The sequence below is a fragment of the Amblyomma mixtum genome, chromosome 1 (genome assembly GCF_055824585.1).
Source record: "Amblyomma mixtum isolate Tamu chromosome 1, ASM5582458v1, whole genome shotgun sequence".
Classification (NCBI taxonomy): domain Eukaryota; kingdom Metazoa; phylum Arthropoda; class Arachnida; order Ixodida; family Ixodidae; genus Amblyomma; species Amblyomma mixtum.
In genome coordinates, this window is record NC_143012.1 from 244,394,984 (window position 1) to 244,415,622 (window position 20,639).

General features: G+C 46.1%; 1 protein-coding gene across 1 annotated transcript in view; it reads right to left on the reverse strand.

Annotated features, from left to right (window-relative positions):
* Positions 1-1,342: 1,342 nt before the first annotated feature.
* The window catches only part of LOC149371364 (RNA-binding protein 38-like), an 88,783-nt gene continuing 69,486 nt past the window's right edge, over positions 1,343-20,639 (reverse strand). The window contains exons 3-4 of the mRNA XM_089565494.1: positions 12,873-12,933; positions 1,343-7,353 (exon numbers count right to left, since the gene is read on the reverse strand). Coding sequence (XP_089421620.1) covers positions 6,933-7,353; positions 12,873-12,933 — 482 coding nt within the window. The 3' untranslated portion in view covers positions 1,343-6,932. The remainder of the gene's footprint in view (positions 7,354-12,872; positions 12,934-20,639) is intronic.

Genomic DNA, 20,639 nt, shown 5'->3' on the forward strand with positions numbered 1-20,639 from the left:
TTAAGAAATTGAAGGCCGTCAACAAAAAAGCCGAGTCCAGTTTTTAAAGTTTCTTTATCGGCAATTAATTTCGAAATATTTAACGTCAAAAACACGCATTTTTGAGCTCGTAAAGTTGGCTTCCCACAATGCTAATTTTAAAAATGGCGTCGCTTGCATTTCTAATGCAACAAATAAAGAAGCCGTTAACGTGATTTCCGCGACAGTTTTACGCCCAGTGACATCATTTTAAAAATGTGGATTGCGGGAAGCAAACTTTACAAGCTAGAAAATGCATATTTTGACGTTAGCTATTTCGAAAAGCAATGCCGGTAAAGAAAATTTAAAAAGTGGACTCCGTTTCTACGCTGGCAGCCTTCAATTACTCAATGTTGACCCTTGAAATAAAAAATTGATTACTTAATTTTAGTTAATCGTTTCGTCACTAAGCTCTATCACGAACCTAATATCCGCTTGCTGCGCAATTCACTTGTACAGACCGCATTGATGCCTCTCACAGGGTTTAAAATAACGACCTGTAAAGTTAAAAAAACGCTCGGTATGTGACAATATGGCTGCTAACACACAACACCGCGAAATATCCTTCAATCTACGACTTTTCGCAGAATGGTGTGAAAGCTAGGGGCCTTAACAGTGATATCCCAGCTGAGTTGCTTCAACTGGTTGAGAGCAGATGGCCTTGCGCCATACCACAGATTACCACACTGACAAGTGAAAGCAGCAATTCGAAACATGCCTCGCACAGACATTAATTCTTGTTTTACAGAAGTAGTTCACTATTCTGAAAATGCGCAAGCTTCGTTCCACAAGTAAGAATATGCGCTGGTCAGTCTTGCTGACAGCATCACAGGAGCATGTATGGTTTACAACTATCAAGTAATGCCAAACGCCCCGGTTATGGAGTATATATATATATATTTTGCAGCAACATGTAGTTGGGCAGGCAGATGCAAATTCAGGAACATGATGAGGAAACAGCAAATAGACATGAAGCATTCCCGTATTGCGTCACCTGTGTTTAAGTGCCTTTTCCTATGTCCTCTGATGTACACACAGCCCATATCACTCTTGATCCAGTGTGTGGCTAGTATATATCACATTGTTGGAAGAAAGTTCACCTTCCTTGGAGCACTTCATGCCATAACTAGTGTGGTAGGTTAACAGTTGCAATTGCACTAAACTGTAAAAGCGCACTTTGCTTGTGCTCTTCACCTGAATGCACCGAATTCTGTACTGAAGGCCAACCAGCTGTCATATGTCCAATGCTACAAGCATGACGCTGCAAGGTTGCTTGCTGGATGCTGAAAGGGGATATGAAAACTCATCCACAGAAACAGGACCCTTGTATGTAACCAAGTGTACAGGACTTTATTATGAAATTTCATAGGATACATATCACAATCAGGTCAACTGAGAACAAATGGAACAAGGTAGGGCTTTTATTTCCTTTATTTAATTTCATTTTTTTCACGAGTTATGATAGGATAACCACTGCAGGTTATCTGCATTGCTGCTTGTGCTTGTGTATTAAACAGGAACAGCTAAGTATCTGTGCGTATGTAAGGGTGCACTGCGTTCCAGTTTCCTTGATCTACATAAACAAAAACTAAGCGTACAGTAGAGGAAACACCAATCAATACATGTTTTCACTTTTGCAGGGTGCCAGTAAAACAGAATTCTACATCGTTCGCGTGAACAGTTCTCTGCGTTAACACACTGGTCCAATGAAGATCTCTATCTCTTGAAAATTGGCATTTGAAATGGCACAGTTCATCCAGTCCATTATAAAACACACTGACTAGAACAATTTTTGTGCAAAAAGAAAAAAAAAGAAAAGAAACGTGCAGGAACTTTATTCTTTCCTACTCCTAATCCTATGGTTAAGGCAGGCTTGGCTCCTTATAATGCTGGTTCAACTAGTAAAGGCATTCATGGTCTTTTGTAGCTACCAATTGAAAACATCTGTGATTGTCAGTACACAACCAACGATAACCACTGCTTGATTGTCACCCAAGAACTTTTAAGGCACAGAATTGAAAAAAAAAAAAAAACCCTTGCGATCAAATCTCGATATGATGTCTCAAGGCAACATGCAATATAAAAATGGAACAGAGAACTGTTCAAAAACAAAAAAAAAGTTGGCTGTGATAAAATAAGTAAATGGCATGCAGATAAGATTAAAAAAAAAAAAATGAAACCGATGGAATTTCTCTGACCTGATTGCTCTGTGACAATGTGATCGATGTGCATGAGGTTCAGTATAAAATCTTGACTGGTTAGAAGATTCTAACAATGAGTGTTCCTCCTCTCTCTCGCTCCTCGTAAAATATACACCATTCATCTCTGTTACATGGACCAGCTTGGATTCGACTTGGAGGGGGTCGCACAACCTTCGTGGGACGGCTCCCAGCTGCCCAAGGGCAGGTGCAGCAAACACACATTCAACTCCACTGGGAATGCAGGACGGGGGAGGAGTTTTTGAGCTAGCTGTCCTTCAGCACATGCCAAGCTGCGAGAGAGCCACCCGAGATCCCAGTAACGTCCACGCAGTACTAATGTGCCGGCCGCAGCAATAGCACTTTGTTCACGGCTCCATCAATCGCTGCACAATCTTTTCTATGGGTGCTCTCGACAAGGCAAGGATGGCACAGAGAAGAAATGCTTGTTCCCAACGTCTCGGAAAAATGCACATTGCAGTACTGAGCAAAGATCCATGTGACGGCACCAATTGCTGCTGCTGAATTGGTTTCTGCCGTTTGGGCATGCCAAAGGCGTCAGTCAGATCCACACAAATGCTTTCACCATGAGAATACTGGTAGCCTGCACGGCAATGGCCGGAACTGAGCAGGTTCTCGCTTCTTGAACTGAATCTTGATTTGCTTGCAGCATTAGTTCACAAATGACTGAGACAAGCGGCAGCATGAATGTTTAGTAGGCAAGTACTTTGGATGGCCGTTGAGTACTGAAGTTTCCATCACAGCATATTAAACACTAGGACTTTAAACCTTCCAGTTAAATGCTCCACATATGACCGTTGTGTGCACAAAGAGCCACTACGGCTGTTGTTGGTGAGGACACCGCAGCACGACAGGGAATGGGTGATTGCAGAACCAAGTGACCGTGAGTGTGCTCTGCATTTAGCCTCGTTCTCCCGTGGCACGACGTGTGGACAGAGTGTTTGCTGCAGTTAAAAGCGAGCGCACATGCATGCCCTTCTGAAAAGTTGGCAGGTTGTGCTTCCCCCTGTATCCACTCTAAAAAAAAACAAAAACAAAAGGACATGGGTAGAGGGGAGTGTGAGGGAGAGGAAACATAAATAAAATAAATACTTAAATTAATTAGGGGAGCGACAAGTAGAAGACAAACAACAATGTCTCAAGGGAGGAAAAAAAAACGCGGGGTGAGATCCACTGTTCATGAGACGCTGCCATCCATGTCAGCTACTTTTGCTGCCGTCACAAATCGGCAGGTCCACTTTCCTTGCGCGCTTTCTTAAGGCATTCGAGAAAGACCCTGTAGGTTTCCGCGTGTGGCAAGAAGGCTGCAGCAGCCAGAGGCTTGAATGCAAAGGCAGCTTATTCTATTTCGGGAAGGGAAGTATATGCTTCATCCTAGCTACATGTCTCATCTTGAGTAAAGTACAGTCATATATGCAGACAGAACATTGCTTTGGTTTCTAGCATTTTTATACAGAGAGAGAGGGGGGGGGGGGGGGGGGGGAGGTTACAGTGCCGCGTCACCTACTTTGTCTGCTTTTTCTCTGTGCAGACAAAACCACGACTTTGGAATAAATGTGTTGGGACGGATGAGCTGTACAGCTACAGTTTACATGCCTTCCGAGTTGGCTGTTGTTGAATGGCTAAGTTGTGACATTGCCGACAAACTGTACTGGAGTGGCCATGCTCCCTTTTCCAGAGAAGTACTAGCCATCTCTACACTGCAGCTAATGGCCAGCATCTTAATTAAACAAAGTCTCGATTACTCAATCCTCTAGACACATTTCTAAACACGCCGGCTAACCTCAATTTCTGTGAGCAAACTTGGCTGCCTGTTTTCTATTGTTCCGGCACTCTCTTGTGGTTAGGTGCAATTTCCACCCGCACTTCTAGGATGTACATCTCTCAAAGGTGATGCACAGATGACTGGCGAAACATGGAAAAGAAAGCAATGAGAAGCAACATGCAAGAGCATTTGGTTATCACAATGAGGTGGCATCTTATATAACCTAGACAGTGTTTAAATAGTGTGCTTGTCAGCTAGCGGGAAAAAAAAAGGAAGGGCATGCCATCGATACTTCCACTGCGCTGTTCCCTCTCCATACCACCATGAGACATGCACGTCGTCAGTGTAGCTAGCACCAGTTTCATCTTAAAGATGCATGATTTTTTTTTAGAAGCTGAAGAACTGTCTTTCAATGTCGCCTGTGGTCTCAACAGCACATGAGACTGCACACAGCAGTGCTGTTCGATCAGTATGTCTGTTGACAGCACCATTCTACACAAGATGTCACTGCGATAAGCACAATTGAGGGAATAGCGGCTACGTACTCTTCAGATGAGAAAAGAGATGTCTCACTAGGTGGAAAGTGACTTCAGTGAGAGAGTTCAACGAAGGTATGCCCCACCCCTTTTTTTTTCGTCAATTTTTTTTTTAACTAGCAGACAAGGCACTGAGAGTGAACAGGGAGTATGGGATGATGGCTGTGTGCAAGCGGTATAAAGCTACAGATGCCCAAAAGCAAGCCGCGTGCCCTGCATTGCACATGCGAAATAAAAAAACTTTCAGAACACAATGCAGACGAAGAAACAGGATCTATGGTGATTAAAACCAAACTTTTGCTTTCCTTTTTGTTTGCAACAGCCTGAAGCTGATGAGTGGAAAAAATGAAATGAAAACAATACAACCAGAATTGTTCACGCAGATCATTCAACAACATTTGTGAATGGAACAGGCGCTCCAAACTGTATTCAGGTTCACAGCAATCTTCTTTTACAGGCTTTGCGAATGACAAAGTCCCACCAAAGAGTTGCCGAACAGCGGTCGGACAAAAAACCCACAGTACTAACAGGAAGCGAGGAAATGAAGAACAGCATGAAATATGCAGGCAGGGAGCACTTTGCTGGCATCTGGAGCTTGCGCGTACACTTGTAGCAACATGATTGTGTGAAGTATTACCACCTGCCCCTTTCATATGCAGGGCAGTCATCATGCATGTTAAAGAGTGTATTAAGCGGTTCGTGTCTTGTGTATGTACGTTTGTCTTGTGCAGCAGCTGCCCGCGGAGGCGCAGCAGCAGTGTCTGTGGCAGAATAGGGGAGCAGCTTTCCTCCGCCGGCTGAATGCGCCAGCGTTGAGCGCTGACACGCCTTTGAATCACTGCCAATCGCTGCTGCTTGCTAAGGCAGCCTGCAGTTGCGAGGTGCACATATTCATCTGGGAGCACACAAACAGTGACGTGCTGGGGAACTGCCTGGGGAAAGGCTTGGGCTGTGTTTTGAGGAATGCCCAGATCTGTGTCATCAGCGCAGCACAAGCTCCTTGCAAAAGTAAAGGCCTCTGAAGGTATGAACCAAGAGTGTTGAATCTATGCTGACACAGCAGCACCACTGTTCCTGCCTTACTAGTTTTGTATAACAGTAAATTGACAATCAACCAGTTCAGAGGTAGCGCTCATTCAAAAAGCTTTTTTCATTAGGTACCAGAGTACACCACCCAGCAGCAAATGTGCCCAGCAGTGGGCACGGCTTATAGATCCCTAATACTGCACAGTGGAGACAGATGCGTAAGGTGCCAATCACTTAACTATCTAATACTGTTTAAAACCAGCCCTCGAAGACAGGGACGGATAGGACGAGAAATGCACACACTCATCCTATTCTGTCCGTGTCTTCTAGTGCTGGTTTTAAACACTGCAAAACCGAATGGCCCAGCAAGCCACTCTACCTAATTGTACAATGGCCCAAATGATAGCTACATGGCTCTTATAATGAACCCTAAGGTCGGTAACAATGGCCCGAAGCTTGACTAGCTTTGTTCAATAGACCACAACTAAATGTATGAACTTTTTAGAGCAACCAGAAATTATTTATAAAAGTAGCAGGCAGGTGGCGATGACCAAATGGCCTTTATGTGGCCACTGGAGCGTAACGGTGGCACTATTTAAAGAAGTTGAGCAAGTACTTGCAAGTGTTTGGCGCTTAATGCACTGTAACAGGAACAAAAATAACTACCAGCTGCCTCCTATTCACCACCAACTTTGTTGCATTTTTATGACTACTGCCTAGATGGTAAGACACTAAGTACAAATGAATGCAATGAACATTCTGATAAGCAACTTGCTCCACTGTAACAAATTAACAACCAAAACTAATTGAAATGGCTTCTTGAGCAAAGGTAGTGCAGCCGATTTCTCTGGACTAGCTCAAACTGGCAAGTAGAATAGGTTTATAGCTGGTACATTGAAATGGAGGGTGCTTTCATTTCTGCTTCTGAATGCAGTTCCAAAGCTGCACGTCCCAAGGCTGTGAAGGGATAAGAAATGGCACAGGTACTGCAACAAATGTCACAGTGCTAAACCTGCGTTCCAACAAGAAAAAAAAAGAAAAACAGAATGTCTCCACAACACTGCCTTTCCTTACTAAACTAACACTTAGCAAGGAGCTTGCCCCAACAGCTTGAATAACATAACAAAAACATAACTAGAGAGAGAAAAAAAAAACAAAGGCAGTTCCCCAGAGGCACCTCGGACAACCCCTAGTCACAGCGCTGCTCCTTCACAATCCCAGCAGAACATGGTGCGCCCAGCCAAACGGCTTCACCAGGCTGCCCTCCCTCCCTATCGCTTCTACCATCTCCCAGTCCCCAGCTTTGGTTTAGCTTGAATGTTTCGTTTTGCGTGTAATGGGTGGCAGCAGCAGCGGCAGGCCACCCGATCACTGTAGTCGGGTGTCTTGAGCTTGGGTGGCGGCATACGGCAGGGTGCCCAGAGAGCCAGCAGCGCCGCCGGTCACTGCTCCCAGCGGCTGCTGCAGGGTGTAATAGGCTGCAGCGGCGGCCCCACCAGGGTGCGTGGCTGCGGGCGGAGGGGGCGGAGCCAGGTAGCTGGCGGCGGCCGCCGCGGCCAGGGCAGCCGTCGATGGACTCGTCGAGAAAGGGTAGCCAAGCTCGGCAGCTGCTGCCGCAGCGGCGGCAGCGTGGTTCACCGAGGCAGCTGCAGCAGCGGCCCCAGCTCCGAATGGTGGTGGCCCATAGTCGTAGAAAGCAGCCGTGGCTGGCGACAGTGGAGGATGCGGCGGCAGGATCAAACTTGCTGGTGGCAGGTAGGCGGACGGGTAGACAAACTGCTGGTGTAGCCTGCGTGTAGGCGACAAAGCGGAAAAAAGGCTAAGTGACGTTACTTGTGTAGTACTCCAGTAAGTAAGTGGTACCCCAGTAGATGAACCGAGCACATTCTTCAACACACCCACCGTGATCATACAACATGTAATAACTTTGTCTTCAAAGGAGTTCGAAATAGCACTGGCTAGTCACTGTAAATTAACAGTAGTAATTGGTTTTAATCTGGCAAAAATCTTTGCACATCATGCAAAACCCATGGCAGGGCTGTGGCATGTTGCAAGTTGCGCGTCCGCGCCGAGGGTGGCGCCACGGTTGAAACGATTGCAGCGATCCTGGTATCGGCGGTAAACGCGGCTGCAGTTAAGCCTAATAAAAGTGAAATTTCTCGACCACTATCATTAATAAAAACATGTTTATGAACTAAATTATAACGAGCCATAGGTATTAAAAATAAGATATCAAAGAAATTAGTTGCGACGATGACGACGCGGGTAACGCAGCAGCAGACGACAAGCAGACGACGGCCGGACAGCCGCGCAAGCGAAAACGGCGACGGTCGGTGACATTCGCACTGCAGCAGCGTCATTGGCGTCATGTCGAGTCACACAGTGAGCTTTTCTTGGAGTTTTTGTACGAAGCACTTGCACTGCAGCATATTATGTTGTCCCTAACCCAACGCACTGTGATTTCTTCTGCACGAGTCAAAGGTTGAAAATTTTCGCTGCCTTTCTCTGGGTGTGTTTTATTCATAGCCACAGACTGATGCGTTTCAATACATGTCAGATGTTTTACTTCCCTGCTATTTACCTGAATCTCTTACAAAGTCGCGTACAAACCTATATTCAGTCATGTAGCATTTTATTATGTACACTGTAGCTACCTTGGTACCTTTTCTTTATCCCCTATATATTCTCTGTGCGCTCATGTCTTTTAGGTTTACAAATTGGCGTTTTTTTATTTTGATTTTTAGGATGCCTGTTACTGATACTGCAATGTCACTGATGCCTAAAATCACTTTTTGAACATCGATTGTCACTGCTGATGTTCTTTTAATAAATTGTTCTTTTGTACAAAATCATTTGCGCTTCTCGTTCTCGAGCGAGCGCAGCTGCTAAGCAGTGGCGCCGCTCGCCAACATGCACCATGCTACATCAACAGACACATCGAAATACAAAAGCGAGTGAGCAGATTCCGTAAGTACTTAGGAAATCAAGCTTGAATGCAGCGCGGGAGCAGTTAATCGCCAGTATTGACAAAGCTTGGATCGAGCTAGCGGCCGCCAGCACCAGTAACGCGCGAGTACAGTGCACTGTAGCGCGAGCAACCGGCCACAACCAGCCGCCTAAACGCGCGACGCCATATTGGATTTTTGATGCGTTTACCGCCTCTCCCAGGTGCCGCCACCATCGCCTTCTAAAAAAAACGTCCCCATTGGCTCTATGAGAGTGTCACTCCCTTGCCCATGGTCTGTCTTTTTACCATATAAGCAGGGGTTGGACTTTCCAGCTTTTAATTCTTGAAAATTCAGCACTTTTTTTGACATTTATTTCAAGACACAGTTCTTTTTATTTTTTGGAGAATATTATTAGATAGCAATAAAATGAGGTATTGTGCAATGAAGTCACTTAGGAGTATCTTAGCCTTTTTGTCAGCAGAAGCTGTAAATTTATTAGTAATTAATGCACATATGGTCCTAGTTACACTATTTTTTGTAGAAGGAATAGGCATCAAAAATGCAAGAAGAAGTTTACTTCTAAAAACTGGGTTCTCGTGTTATCATAAGGTAGCTGTGCTAGTTTGAGCAAGAAAAGGAGTCTACTTTTGTTTCGATGGCAGTGATGGAACTGTCACTGAACCATTGTGATAGCCAGAAGAGGCCACTTTTTCACGAATTTTGCGTCATTGTGCCATGTGCAATGAAGAAACCAACTAAATCAATTGCCGTCAGAGGGTGAAGGCCATGAACAAACAGCTCTTCGCTAGCAAACAGCAGAAGTTGGAGTCTCCTAGTCCAAAACTGCATGCAAAGCATTAAAGAGCAATGCTTGAAAACCCACAACTGCGCCACTTAATCTAACAATACAACCGTCTCACCATGTTCCTGGCTTCTGTACTCTTGTTAATTTTCTGCCCTGATTGAGTGTAATTCTTACTCAATAGCCAGCTAGCTGTGATGAGTATGTGAAGGATAATGACCTTGTTCAGTTAAGACCGAATTCTGGAAATTGAATTCATTGAAGTCTTATCAGTGTTTTTCGGTTTGAACCAAAAAAAAGTAAACCACTCAATATAAGGTAGACGACCTGACAGTGGCAGCAGGATGACCCACCTTAAATCAGGATGCATCTGAGATGCGCTGACGTAAAAGCATGCGCGAATGCAGTGCTGAAGGCAGTGTTGTTGAGTGTAAAAGAGCCTTTCTCACGCCCACAAAAAAGTCTTTCTTGAGTTTAGTATTTTAAAGGTATCAATGACATGGCTGAAAAGACAATAAGAACCAAGGCCTCACAGGAGACTGTTCAAGAAGAGAGTGCGTTGGTTATTTGTCTGTACTTCATGTTCAACATGCTGCTGTACTGCTGAGAGGAAAAGCCTTTATGATTGGTGTGACCACACACGTCAATGCCATGTCAGTGCTGAGGCATGCATGAGGCTCATTGGAGATCCCTGCTGAACAGAATGGTAGAGACATTTCGTGATTAGAAAAAAAGGATCACTTTTGAAAATCAAGAGATAAAGATGGATGTCACAAAGTTCTACGGTGCGCCTATGAAGTGCTGTCTGATGCTGTAACTTTTTCCTTCTCTCATGCGGTGGAATGTTTTACCACAGGACACTGTAGCTAATTTTTCGTTATGGAAACAGCTTCAGATTATAAGAAAATAATTTACTGGGCATAAATGCATTTCTGTCAAACAATAGGGTGGAAATTCCATTAATGCAGAAGCGCACAGTGTGTGACAACTGCTAATGTTTTTGAGTCATTCTTCTTATATTTGCGAAATAGGGGGCTCGGAACATACGTACACATTTTCAGATTTTTCTTGACAGTAAAACATTACGTGTGGCTGAGAGGGCTATACATAGTTCAAGTTCACTTCCCACTGATGCCCTTCTAATAGTGCAGCAGCATGTGATACATACAATTAACTGTACAGTTCTTGAGTACAGAGGTTCAAGATGGTGTTATGCTGTTGGCAGCTTGGTCACAGATCAGATGGCATGTTTTCAAGTGTTTTTTTCTAGTAAAATCAGAGTGCCTGATTAATGAATACCTGTGCGCTTTCAAAAAATTGGTTGGACTAGGATTCAAACACATTACCTCATTCCCCTGTTGTTGAGCTGAAATTGTTTTCCAATCCCCTCTGCGCGTTCATGCCATTTCCTCCAGGTCACCCATGTACACAAAAGCTGACACTCATGTATATTAAAGAATACCATGACAAATTTGCACCATGTCCTATTCTGCATGAGCGAATGCATGCTACATACAGTCCCAGATAGAATGACACTGACGATGTTTTGGTAATCAAACTTCTTGGATGCGTTAGCTAACGAAAATGAATGGGTGTTTGATAATTAATGGGCAACTACCACTTGTGTGCTCGTGCATAAAGACTGAAAACTTTGATATTTTAGTTACGCAACGTGAGAGAAGAGTTGGAATGTTGACGAAGCATGGTCCGTATCATTCTATCCGCAACTGTATTTATGCGTGCGCACAAGATAGGTGCTTCTTTCAGCATAATGTAAGCAAGTGCCCTTTGCAGAGCCTCGTTAGCTAGCATCCTTTTTTCGTGTCAATATGTTTATTTCTGTGAAGGAGCCTCTCTTCCGTTATAAGAACAGAGTGGCGAGTGCCCCTTTTGTTTGCAAGCCGAGCGGCCCACTTTTTCGGCCCCGCAGACAGGTGTCCAATCTCGTTCGACAGTCGAAGCGCAGACCCAAGAATCCTCCGGCGTTTCTTGAAAAGTGAGCTCCTGCACATGTGTGCGCTCTGGGTGTTTCTTCTGTGCATTTGTGTATTTTAGTGTCTGAAGTGCACGGCTTTCAAAGACGCTGTGAGAACCAATAACAGCGGCAGTGTGGATGGGAGAGCGATATGTGCGACTATGTCAATATGTATTCTAGCAGAGTAAATAAGTTTTTCTAGTATGTAGCCTCTTGTGTTTTTTCACGAGTGTGTTTAATTCTCTATTAATCCATGAGTACTAACAATAATACCTATAGAGTTTTACTGTCAAACCTGAAAATAAACTACGGACAAGAAAGCAAGCAGATTACACACACTTTCACATTTTATATGCAATTTTTATGATAGCTACTTTTCGAGTCGTGCATGCAGAGACTTCTACACCTGCACAGTATTTTATAAGCTGCAATTCAATGTATAGAAGTCGATTTTTGTCAGTGCCAGACACTAAAAAAATGCTGGATTTTATCATGACAGTTTTCACCTGCTCTGCACAATTTCGCACTTTACCCTGCAGTTCAAATGAAGTGGTTTCATTCCCAAGAATGTGAAGCCACGTGACTTAGACATAAAAGTGCTACTTACCAGAGTGAAGTTTGGTTTGACACAGCACATTACAAATGAAATCATCTTACCTTGATCATACAGACCGTGTGCATGTTACTCAAAGTTCAAATTAGAACTTAGAAATGAACTCTTTATGCAGGTATCACACATCACATAGAGCTGAGGCCATAGTAATATGAAGTGTGCTTCAGTGATCAAACTCCTCTCACACCTAAACTACCAAAAATTCTGCGGTACAAATTATCATGGCATGGGGGCATAGCACTAAACCAGGATGATAAACAAAGAACAGATACACACACTACAGGTAGTGTGTGTATTGATTCTTTGTCCACCCTTTCATCTTGGTTTGCACTACCCCCCATGCCATGGATCACAGATACGAACTTTCCCAAGTTTTCACCCCTAACAAATTACCAGCAAATCTCGCTGGTGTGCTCATGTTTAAATTTTTACAATATGCGTGAGAAAGGTTGAAACCACAAAATATACTCCGTACTATTTTTGGCTGCACTTGTAAACCAGCAATCTGCCACTGCTTTGTTTCATCCTCTTAGTGGGCAAGAAAGTATGTGAGAGCATGACAGACAAGAGAACACACTAAAGACAGGGAGCAGCAAGATGCTAAAATCAATTAGTCTCGCATGACAGACAAGAGAACACACTATAGACAGGGAGCAGCAAGATGCTAAAATCAATTAGACTTTGCATGACAATGGCGCTGATAAGAGGCTGTCTAATTAGGTGTGAAAAAAAATCATTTTGCACAGACAATGCCTCACAGGAAGCATTTAATTCCCCATACTTCCAAGCAGTGACTTGCTTTTCCCAAGTGTGACAGCAGGGCAGATCTCTTAAGCTGTGAAAATTGGAACTGAGCAGCCATATAAGTCATTAGCACCACCACGAGGTAATGACCACAAGTTCAGACACTATGAGAAAGCTATTACTAGCTGAATTCGAAGATCTCAACGCTAAGGCAGGCCATACTCACCCAGCATACTGACTAGGGAGAAAGGTTGGGTAGCCCGCTCCTCTCACAGACAAGGGGAATCCTGCGTGGCACAAGACAAAGTGAAAAGGAGTGTTAGTGCGTAAGCAAAAATGTCTCAAACTTTATGCACAGCTGCACACGTGCAGAACGAGTGTTTCATGCTGGAAGCCAAAGACTACACTTTTTTTTACGTCACTTCCGTGTCTTTCACACATCCTGCACATCTAGGGTACAAACTTGCGCAAAAAAACCCCCACCTCCTAGCTCTTGTGCACAGAAGAAAAAAACAACTTTATATTCCAAACAGTTTTCACCTAAGTTGGCGCAGAGAGGTGTGCATTGCTGGCAGGCTGAATGAAATTTTGCTCGCTACTTCTGAAGAATCTTGTAAACCAGGAGGCCTCTGCAGTTCTCGCACACAGTCTCGTATCAATCAGTAAAACTAAATCTCTTCACTTCATCTCTTCAAACTAATTCACCTCAACCGGCCAGTCTCCGAAAAGGACAACTGACACCCATGTGAGTGAAACTGTGTGGCTACAGAGCAAACAACCATTTCTCAAACATATGTAGCTCGAGAAAAATTCACCCTGGTTTAGAGTGAAACCCTCGGTTACTGCCAGACTTGTGCAAGTGGCAGGATACAAGAAAGAGGAGGAAGGGCGGGGAGAGCATGGTGTTCCCATTTTGTTCCCATTAAAGCACATCTGCGGAGCCCATGAGGTCTTTGCAGTTCCCCTCCATAAAAATGCGGCTGCCACTTTCATAATTTGACCCCACGTCCCTGGTTCAGCAGCCAAACTCCAAAGTCACCATGCCACTGTGGTGGGTACAAGAATAAATGACTGCCAAATGATTCTCCCTTCTCTCCCACCATGCTTAAATTACCCTCTATCCATCATTTCCAAGACATATGGTGTAGAGGACCCACATACACTGGCAGAACTTCACTTCAGTAACCTACACCTTTTCAGCAATGCTGCACATTCTTACTTTGTGTTTAAAATTTCTGTGAAGCTGTTCTTTGGCTGTACTTACCCACTGTATATGAAATTACAATAAATGTGCCATTTTACCAGGCAACGAGGTAGCACTTATGACACCCCTCAAGCTCGAAATCTGTGTAAGGTACAGGGAACCCCTTCCTGTCACCATTAGAGACCTTTTGAGCTTTAGGTGCATCATAAGGGCTCCACTATACAGCTAAGAAGCGAACTTTGTTGCCTGGTTACTTTTGGCAAATACGGTACATTGTGTGCTTCTCCATAATGTTCAATACTTCTAGAAACATACATCTGCAGACAAAAGCTTATCAAATGTGACTATGGTTAAAAAATTTTTTCCAGTGCGGAATGCTTCAGATTTAATGATTCACTCTGTAATTCATGCACACCCAGGATTACACTGTTTTCGTGTATTCCAGGCTGCGTACAAAGGTGGCAATGAAATGAAGATTAGCCGAACCAAGGCACCAGTAACAAATCAACGTTACAAAAATTTGGCAACTAGTTTGTTTTCGCATGCTGTGGTTTCAAACAGGAACTGAACAGGAATGAATGCACATTAGTTCCCTGGATGCGAGATGTGGAACCATTGCTCAGCTGCTTAATATTCTGCATCCAAAGAGATGAAATTTTAGTACTGCGAGAAAGAGCAGCCACAAATAGTGCAGTCATCCTTGTTGATATGAACCTACTAATATAGATGACTCAAAAAGGACAGGTTTTCTGGGGATGAAAGTTTTTCAAAGCATTTATGCCTCGTTGGTATGGAAACCCACTGTACAAACAATAGACAGGGTGAAAATTCATACAGTCAATTAAAACCCAAGTATTTTTGTCATGTTAATAATGCTACCGATGAGACCAAAACCTCGGCTGTGCTATCCAGATACATATATAGCAACCAACTTCTAAAACTGTTTGGATTTCAGTACGAAGTTTAAATACGCACTGCATATGGTTTTGCTTGACACTGGAATGCACATCTTAAGATTTGTACTATGTCTGCACACACTCTTCGTATGCTGGCAGACTGTCAAACCGCTTCTCTCTCTGGTGCACAAATCGCAGTTAGCGAGTCAACACTACACACCAAGGTGGCTCCCTCCCTGGTGTACACTTTTCATATTAGACAAAAGGAATTAAACCACGCAGATATAATAAGCAAAGCCGCTCACTTGCAGCATAACTTTTCTTGTTGAAAAGACCACGTAAGAAAAGAAAAAGCAGGCACTTTAGGAACTCAACGCTACTCAGGTTTGTGGCAAGATGACCATAAGCACAAAGGAATGCAACTTTAAACAGGTGTGTCTGGGGGATCTGTGAATACAAGTGCCAAGAGCCATGTCAGTGAATCAAGCAGTAAAGGCTTTGGTTGAAACCTTGGCCTCAGCCTTGATAGGCCACCAGTTGTATCGACACAGCACGACTCTCAGAAATTACTCCATGTTTGCATTGTGAAGTCAACCGCTGTGTAAAGCACGAACTCCAAGGGCGTTTCCCTGGGCATATGCAACCAATGCCGGCGCTCTTGGCATACGCCCGAACAGGTCTGCGCATGCGTGCGGCAAGAGCGTCTCTATGCTAAATATCTGCGTCAGCACTCGGGTGCTCGTGCGCAATGTTACGAGAACAAGCTCACGGGCGTGCTGGAAACAAGAAGTTTACAACAACAGGTGATTTTTCTTTATAACATGAAGCTCTTTCAGGTTCCCCTAACTTTTCTTCACGGTTTAAATTGTCCTTTCAGTTCCCAAACCTCTTTTCTTAATGGCTTGAAATTCTTTCAGTTGGCTCCAGAGAGGGAGCGAGCCAGTGCCAAGAAGTGCCCTTGGAGTTGGCACTTAACTGTGCCCGTCACACTTTGAAGAATTCAAATAGGCCCTGTTAATGTTGTTTGAAAACTATTAGCAGTACTATGCGAATAGTGCTTTTTACAAATACGAATCAAACAGTGAGAGAACCAAATCAAATACAAATTAAATAGGAATCGAATATTTTGAAGAACATTTGCTACTTGCGCATTCGTGAGGAACAGCAAAGCACTGCTTTCGCAGTGAAAAGACTCAACAGTGATCTCCATTTGGGGGCTCGCAACATGAAGTCAGTGCATTAATTTTATCATTGTCATGTGATGCTGATAGTAAAAGTACTGTTTGCTGTTGGTAATGGAGGACAATAAACTAGCAACACATCTCAGTGCATGACAAGGGTCATGCACTGAGATATAACGCATAAACGCAGGCATAAACGCAGAGCTTACTGAACCTGCCTGGGCCCTGCCATGTCATACAATCTCTGAAGCCATGTATGAGGATTACAAAAGCTGCCATGCGAACGGACTACACCGAAGCGCTCAAACCTCCGTCCCGCCCATACTGATCACGGCAGCATGGCAACACGGCGTGTACGGTCCATGTTTTTGGAACAAATATGACAGGCCTTATTCGAACTTCACACCAATTATTCTAAAGGTATTCGAAATTATTTGGTTCGTTTCGAATAATTTTGAAGATACACTATTCACTCTAAAATGTTTCTCAATAGCACTAGTGCAAAATCTGATAATTCAGCTAAGTGTCGGCTAACGTGCACATCAAAGTGCATTCCACGAGTTATGTTCCTTGGATTCCACGCGTTATGTTCACAAATACGCTCCAACACACCTCAGGCGAATGCAGGGCACTTTTCCAACATCTCTGCGTTGTAACTGCCCGCTGACGAAGTTCCCAATGTGCTACTAACTCTCAAAACGCAGCGTCCTGCGATACATAATTAGACGAACTGCGGCAGGGCGGTCCCAAGCGATTCATGGAGAGTGCGACTGCGCCACACAACAGCGATGACAGCAGTGAAGCTCTACTTCCAGGAGGCGACCGACAGATTCGTGAACTGGGTCGCCACTGCGCCACCGCAGCTCGGGAGATCCACCGGGCTTTGAGGCCGCGCGCACCCATCCCTACTCAAGGCAGCGATAACGGACCGTGGCAAGCAACCTCGGCCAATCTGCAGCGGCGAATGACAGCTCGGGGAAGAAATAAGAACGCGTTACTTAGGCGAGAGAGAGACAGAGAGGGTGGCAATAAAATAAAGAAGCCGTTCGTTCGGGAGAGAGGGCAGCCGTTGCGAGCGATCACCGCCCTGTCACCGACGATGACGACACGCCGCCAATGCTGCACTGTGACTAACGAAGCAAAACGAACCCCGAGTCGTCCCCCCCCCCCCCCCCCCCTCTTTCTCCCTAGCGCGTCGCAAAAGCTGGCCGGCTCAGCCCTCGGGAGGAGAGGTGGCAATTGCGTCCCCCGAGGGCCGCGCGCGCACACCTACAGCGCGGTTCTTTTTGCGGCCCTGCTTTTGCGAGCTGTTGCCTCCGCCATCCAGAGGAACGACGACAGCACGGGCGGCGGCACGCGCTGCAGCAGCGGTTGGGAAAAAAGAGAAAAAGAAAAAGCAAGTAAGTGCAGCCGACGTGGTGGGGGCACGCGGTGGCGGCGAAGAGAGCCGGATGACTCCCCGACGTCAAGGCGTTATTTTCGGGGGGCGCACCCACCTCCTCGGCGAGCGCAAGGACACCGATCTTTCGGGAGACAGGGAAGACGACAACGACGATTGCGCCGCCGCCGCCTCTCTCGCTTTGCTCTTTTTTTGCGCTTTCGTTTCTCCCGCTTGCGAACGCCGCAGAAACCGCACCCCCCTCTCCGTTTTACCTCGCGAGGTGGGGGTTCCAGCCCTACAGAAAACCCCACACCCCTCCCTCCCCCACTAAGAGAGGGAGGAGGGAAGGCACGGCGTTCTCCTCCGTTTCGTGGCCAGCCAGTCGGCACCGGCGTCGGCTGTTGGCCTCGGCCGCCGCTTTCCTGCGCCAAGCTCTCGCCCCCACCTCCTAACCGACCAAGTCGCGCCAGTTAAAAGGCCGCCGCGGCCCGTGTGCGCAACGGCAACGGCAACCCGCTCCCCCTGCACGGTGGCTCCGCCGCATCGCAAACTCCGCCGCGCTCTTCCGCATCCCGCCGCGACGCCAACGTGCGACATGTCGGTCGGCCGCGTGACTCCTTCCGCCCGGCGGGCACTTAGCTCTCCTCCCCCCTCCTCCTCATGAGCCTCTGCCCTCAGCTCGCGCCGCTGTCGGAACGGCAACGAGTCTGGCCGACCGAGGACGAAGGCCTGTACTGTACCCCCCCCCCCCCCCCCGGTTTTCCTTCCTTCCCCCCCCCCCCCCCCCCCCAAAAAAAAAAATGGCCTGCCGAAGCTCGACACACCGATAGCTCAACTAAGCTCGCGATCTATCCGGTTCCATATACCGTAACGTCTGAGCAGTTCCATTCCCGGTGGTCAATGATGAGCCTAATTACCCGACACCAATTCACTCATTCGAAAATACAGCAACCGAACGAAGATATCTGCAGTCTCCGACGTACCCGGAGCTCTTCGAGTGCATTCTAAGGGCACCAGCAAGCTGCTAATTCATTCATCTAACATGTCGCGGCCGCGGAACTTGGCGAGCGAACTCGGGACAACGGCACCGACTCGGCCGACTGACTACCTCCACTCCATGCACAGCAGTCATGCGCGCTTTAACCACGTTTCGCTACATCGACGTTATTATAAGGGGGCATTAGGTAACTGTTTTTACAATAGCTGTAAAAGAACGGGGTGTTCTTTGCCGTAGACAGAGTACCCATCTACGCCACATAACAGAAAATCCCCGCGCAGAAGGCCCCCATGAGGCGTGTACACTAGTGCACTGCACGGGCTCGGCCCGGCCCGAAAGCCCGGGCCCGGGCCGGGCTCGGGCTTAAAGCTGCGGACCCGAGCCGGGCTTGGGTCCGTACAGAAACGGCTAGTGTCGGACTATTTATTCACTATTGCAGAGTGAAAAGTACACAACTGCGGCATTGGAGCAGCAACACGGATGAGCTATGGGTTGTAGTACGCGCTGCGAAAAAAAAAAAAAAGCTTTATTCATTGACTTATCTATTTCCTTATTTCCACGCCACGGTGGCTTCGTGGTCAAGGCGCTTGATTACTGAGCCGGGGAACCAGGGTTTTCTCCTAGCCTCGGCGGCCGCATTTCTATTTAGGCGACAAGCATGACAGCCATGTACTTTGTAGTATCTTTGCATGCTCATTGAAGAAACCCACGTGGTCGAAATAATCCGGAGCCCTCTGCTTCGGTGTCTCTCACAGCCTCACTCCTCTTGGGCCCTTCAGCCCAAAAACATAGCTTTCATTTTGTAGCTATATTTTTACCATGCGAGAAAATTCACAAACTAAAGCGCGTTTGGTTTTCTTTTTGGTCACAGCACCGGAACGTTTCGTAAATGAAATAGCCACAAAAGCTCGCGAGAGTTTTTAAATCTCATCTCATAACCATATCTATCCCTCCTCGCTTCTTCAGCCTAGTTGCCATGACAAGTGTTTTGCCCTGTAAGTTATCACGTAGTTCGCGCATTATCTTCTACTCCACCAGTAAGAGTAAAATTCAGCCGGTCTTAAATGGCCATTGATCGATCGTCATCCAAAAACATACCTATACACTATTAGAAATGCATTCAAGAAGAAGATATTAGTTTAAGACGCTTATAGTCGTCAAAACACACACCGTGAAATACACAGCCTTCTAGCTTTTCGTTCCTGCTGAAAGGCGACCAGTTCGGCTATGAGTTCAACCTGTGAGATCGCGTTCACTAAAAAAAATGTCATCCCCACTGCTTGCTAGGCAGCTTTAATGTTTATACTTTGTGGGCGGCAAAATATAACTGATTAAAATCATGGGGGAATGCAAAGTAGTCTATTACGCGCGTATGCAGCCCTCTTTATTTGGCTCTCGGAACTTCCGAGTTTATCTTTGCGCACCTACACGAGATCACTGTCCACAAGACGGGACTGGCGAGCACTACTCTTAATCACTTCCTTCTGGGTTAAAAAGAACCAACTTTTTGCAAGCCAAACTGTGGTTTCAGATCCTTTGTCGACCAGTTTCTTATCAGTCTAGCAGCAGTCTGCTTGCTCAGAGTGTGCAGTATACCTCAAGCGTTACTGTGAAACGGGCTGGGCCGGGCTTAGGCCTCAGATTGAGGCCCGTGCAGTGCTCTAGTGTACACACGCTTCAATCTTGCTCCGATTGATTCAATTAAAAGGAATTAACCTGATTTTTGTAGCGTGAGCTACATTGTCCACAGTCTCGCCGTTTCGCGTGCTCCCTCCGTCGACCACACTACTGCGCACAGCATGCGCGGCGAGCCGCGCATGCTCGCCGCTGCTGCCGCCGACGCAGAGCCACGTGACGTCACTGCTCACGCTACGTATATCATGGCATAGCAGACCCAAGCCACTGCCAACTTTTTTTTTTTTTTTCTATTTGCGTACATCCCTATCCTGAAACCTAAAAAACACTTCTACTGCTGACCTTCGCCCAGCTGCAAACACGGCAAAACGCCCGGCCACCAGTGAAAACGCGAAGAAGCAAAAGCTTCCCCCCAACTCCTTTCCCTTCAACTAGCTTCATTTATAAATGCCCACGCAGTCGCGATTAGGCGGCACGTGATGGCACAACGCGTTCCACTGGGCCGTCTCGCCAACGGGGACGGAAGCGAGCACTTGCACTGCTCGCACGTAAGCGAACGAGCGTGCGTGATGAAATGGAGCGCGGTCGACGCTACAAACAAGTCGTGTACGAGAGCCGCACAATTTCTTCTCGGCGCCCTTTGCGCTGGGCAGTTGCATTCGGCTATGTCCTGGCTCGGCCAACGCACATTCCTGTCGT